Source organism: Penaeus monodon, chromosome 25 (genome assembly GCF_015228065.2).
Source record: "Penaeus monodon isolate SGIC_2016 chromosome 25, NSTDA_Pmon_1, whole genome shotgun sequence".
Lineage (NCBI taxonomy): Eukaryota > Metazoa > Arthropoda > Malacostraca > Decapoda > Penaeidae > Penaeus > Penaeus monodon.
The window spans coordinates 10,430,894-10,432,247 of record NC_051410.1 but is presented as its reverse complement, the minus strand read 5'-3'; the positions used below and the strand labels follow the sequence as shown (position 1 = coordinate 10,432,247).

Below are 1,354 nucleotides of genomic sequence, written 5' to 3'. Positions count from 1 at the left end.
AGGTCTATTACCTTAATCTTGGATTCTTCCTTCTCTAGTTCTTTTTTATACAAATCTACAGCATCCTTTTTCAAGTCTAGGTAGGATTTAAAGACTGAAAGCGCTGGAAAGTAGGGGTTTTCCTTCTTCAGGCTGAGAAGGATTGCGATGATGCTTGCTACGTCCAGCATTGGATTATTACCCACGCCCAATTTTGTACTAGATTTATCTTTGTTTAATATGGACATCATATCAGTGCTATATATTTTTGTTCCCAGTGGCACTAAAGAGGAATCACTTTCATTTGTTTCTTTCAGCTTCTCAATCTGAAAAGATGTTAATTATCTTTAAGGAAAGCCATTGCTAATACTTTTGACATGATCACAATGAAAAACATCCTGGGCACAAAGAGTTAGTCATTAATTTCAAGCTGCTAATTTGGTATCACAGTTTTGGGTGAAAATTTTAGATTACTGACAATCTTTTAATACACATTTCAAGCTCGGTTACTTAGAGTAAGTTAATTCTTGTGGATGAATATAGGTAGTTAATGCTTTTCTCTTTGACATTAACAGCTAAAAGCTTATTTCCTTGCTAATCAAAACTACATAAAACTCAATTTTAGAAATTGCATAATAAAACAATGGCTGGGTTTTAAAAAATTTCCTAAAAGTTATTGCATGCATTAATAAAACACTTTTGTTCAAATACATTATCACAAACTTTAACTAAAGTAAAACCCAAAAACGTTTTGTAAAACAGCATATTACACACACATACTGCACATATCAATACAACTCATTTTATAAGAACACTTCCATTACCACATGGCCCTATCCTTAGAAATTGCCATCTGTACTCACATTTGGAGAGGCAAGACTCCATACAGTATCGGCATCACTCTTCTGTTGTACATGACTGACAGCTGGGAAAGGTGGCCACTCACTGACTTCTTCCTCCTGACTGCAATATAGAAAAGAAAATCTGAATGTTTATGGTCATACTTGAAACATTTATATTCATTTACTACAACACAGTAATACAAGAAAGAACACAGCAAGCAATATTAGTAAGGACAGAGACAAATACACTAATAACCACTTTACCTTTTCTCAATCAACACTTGCTTCTTGATCTGATCAGGGACACCAGACTGTAAGAAGTCCTGTCGTGCCTTCAGTTTTGAAGGTGAGAGTTCTATAACCTTCTTCTTACAAAATATTGGAGCCAGCTTGGATTCTGCAAAGCAATAAGAATGACATTATAACAAAAAGTACCTATCATCTTATTTTATATAATACCTGTATACTGTAAAATGTTCCAAAATAAAAATATTATAAAAAGAATTACCTTTCACAGGTTTCTCTTTCTCAGC

The 1,354-nt window shown here is 33.7% G+C and overlaps 1 protein-coding gene across 1 annotated transcript in view; it reads right to left on the bottom strand.

Moving 5' to 3' along the window:
• Positions 1–1,354, bottom strand: part of LOC119589538 (ATPase family AAA domain-containing protein 5-like) — a gene marked incomplete in the record, with an annotated part of 13,963 nt that overhangs the window by 5,348 nt on the left and 7,261 nt on the right. The window contains 4 exon segments of the mRNA XM_037938139.1: positions 1–305; positions 843–942; positions 1,086–1,218; positions 1,330–1,354. Of these exon segments, the coding sequence (XP_037794067.1) occupies positions 1–305; positions 843–942; positions 1,086–1,218; positions 1,330–1,354 (563 nt within the window).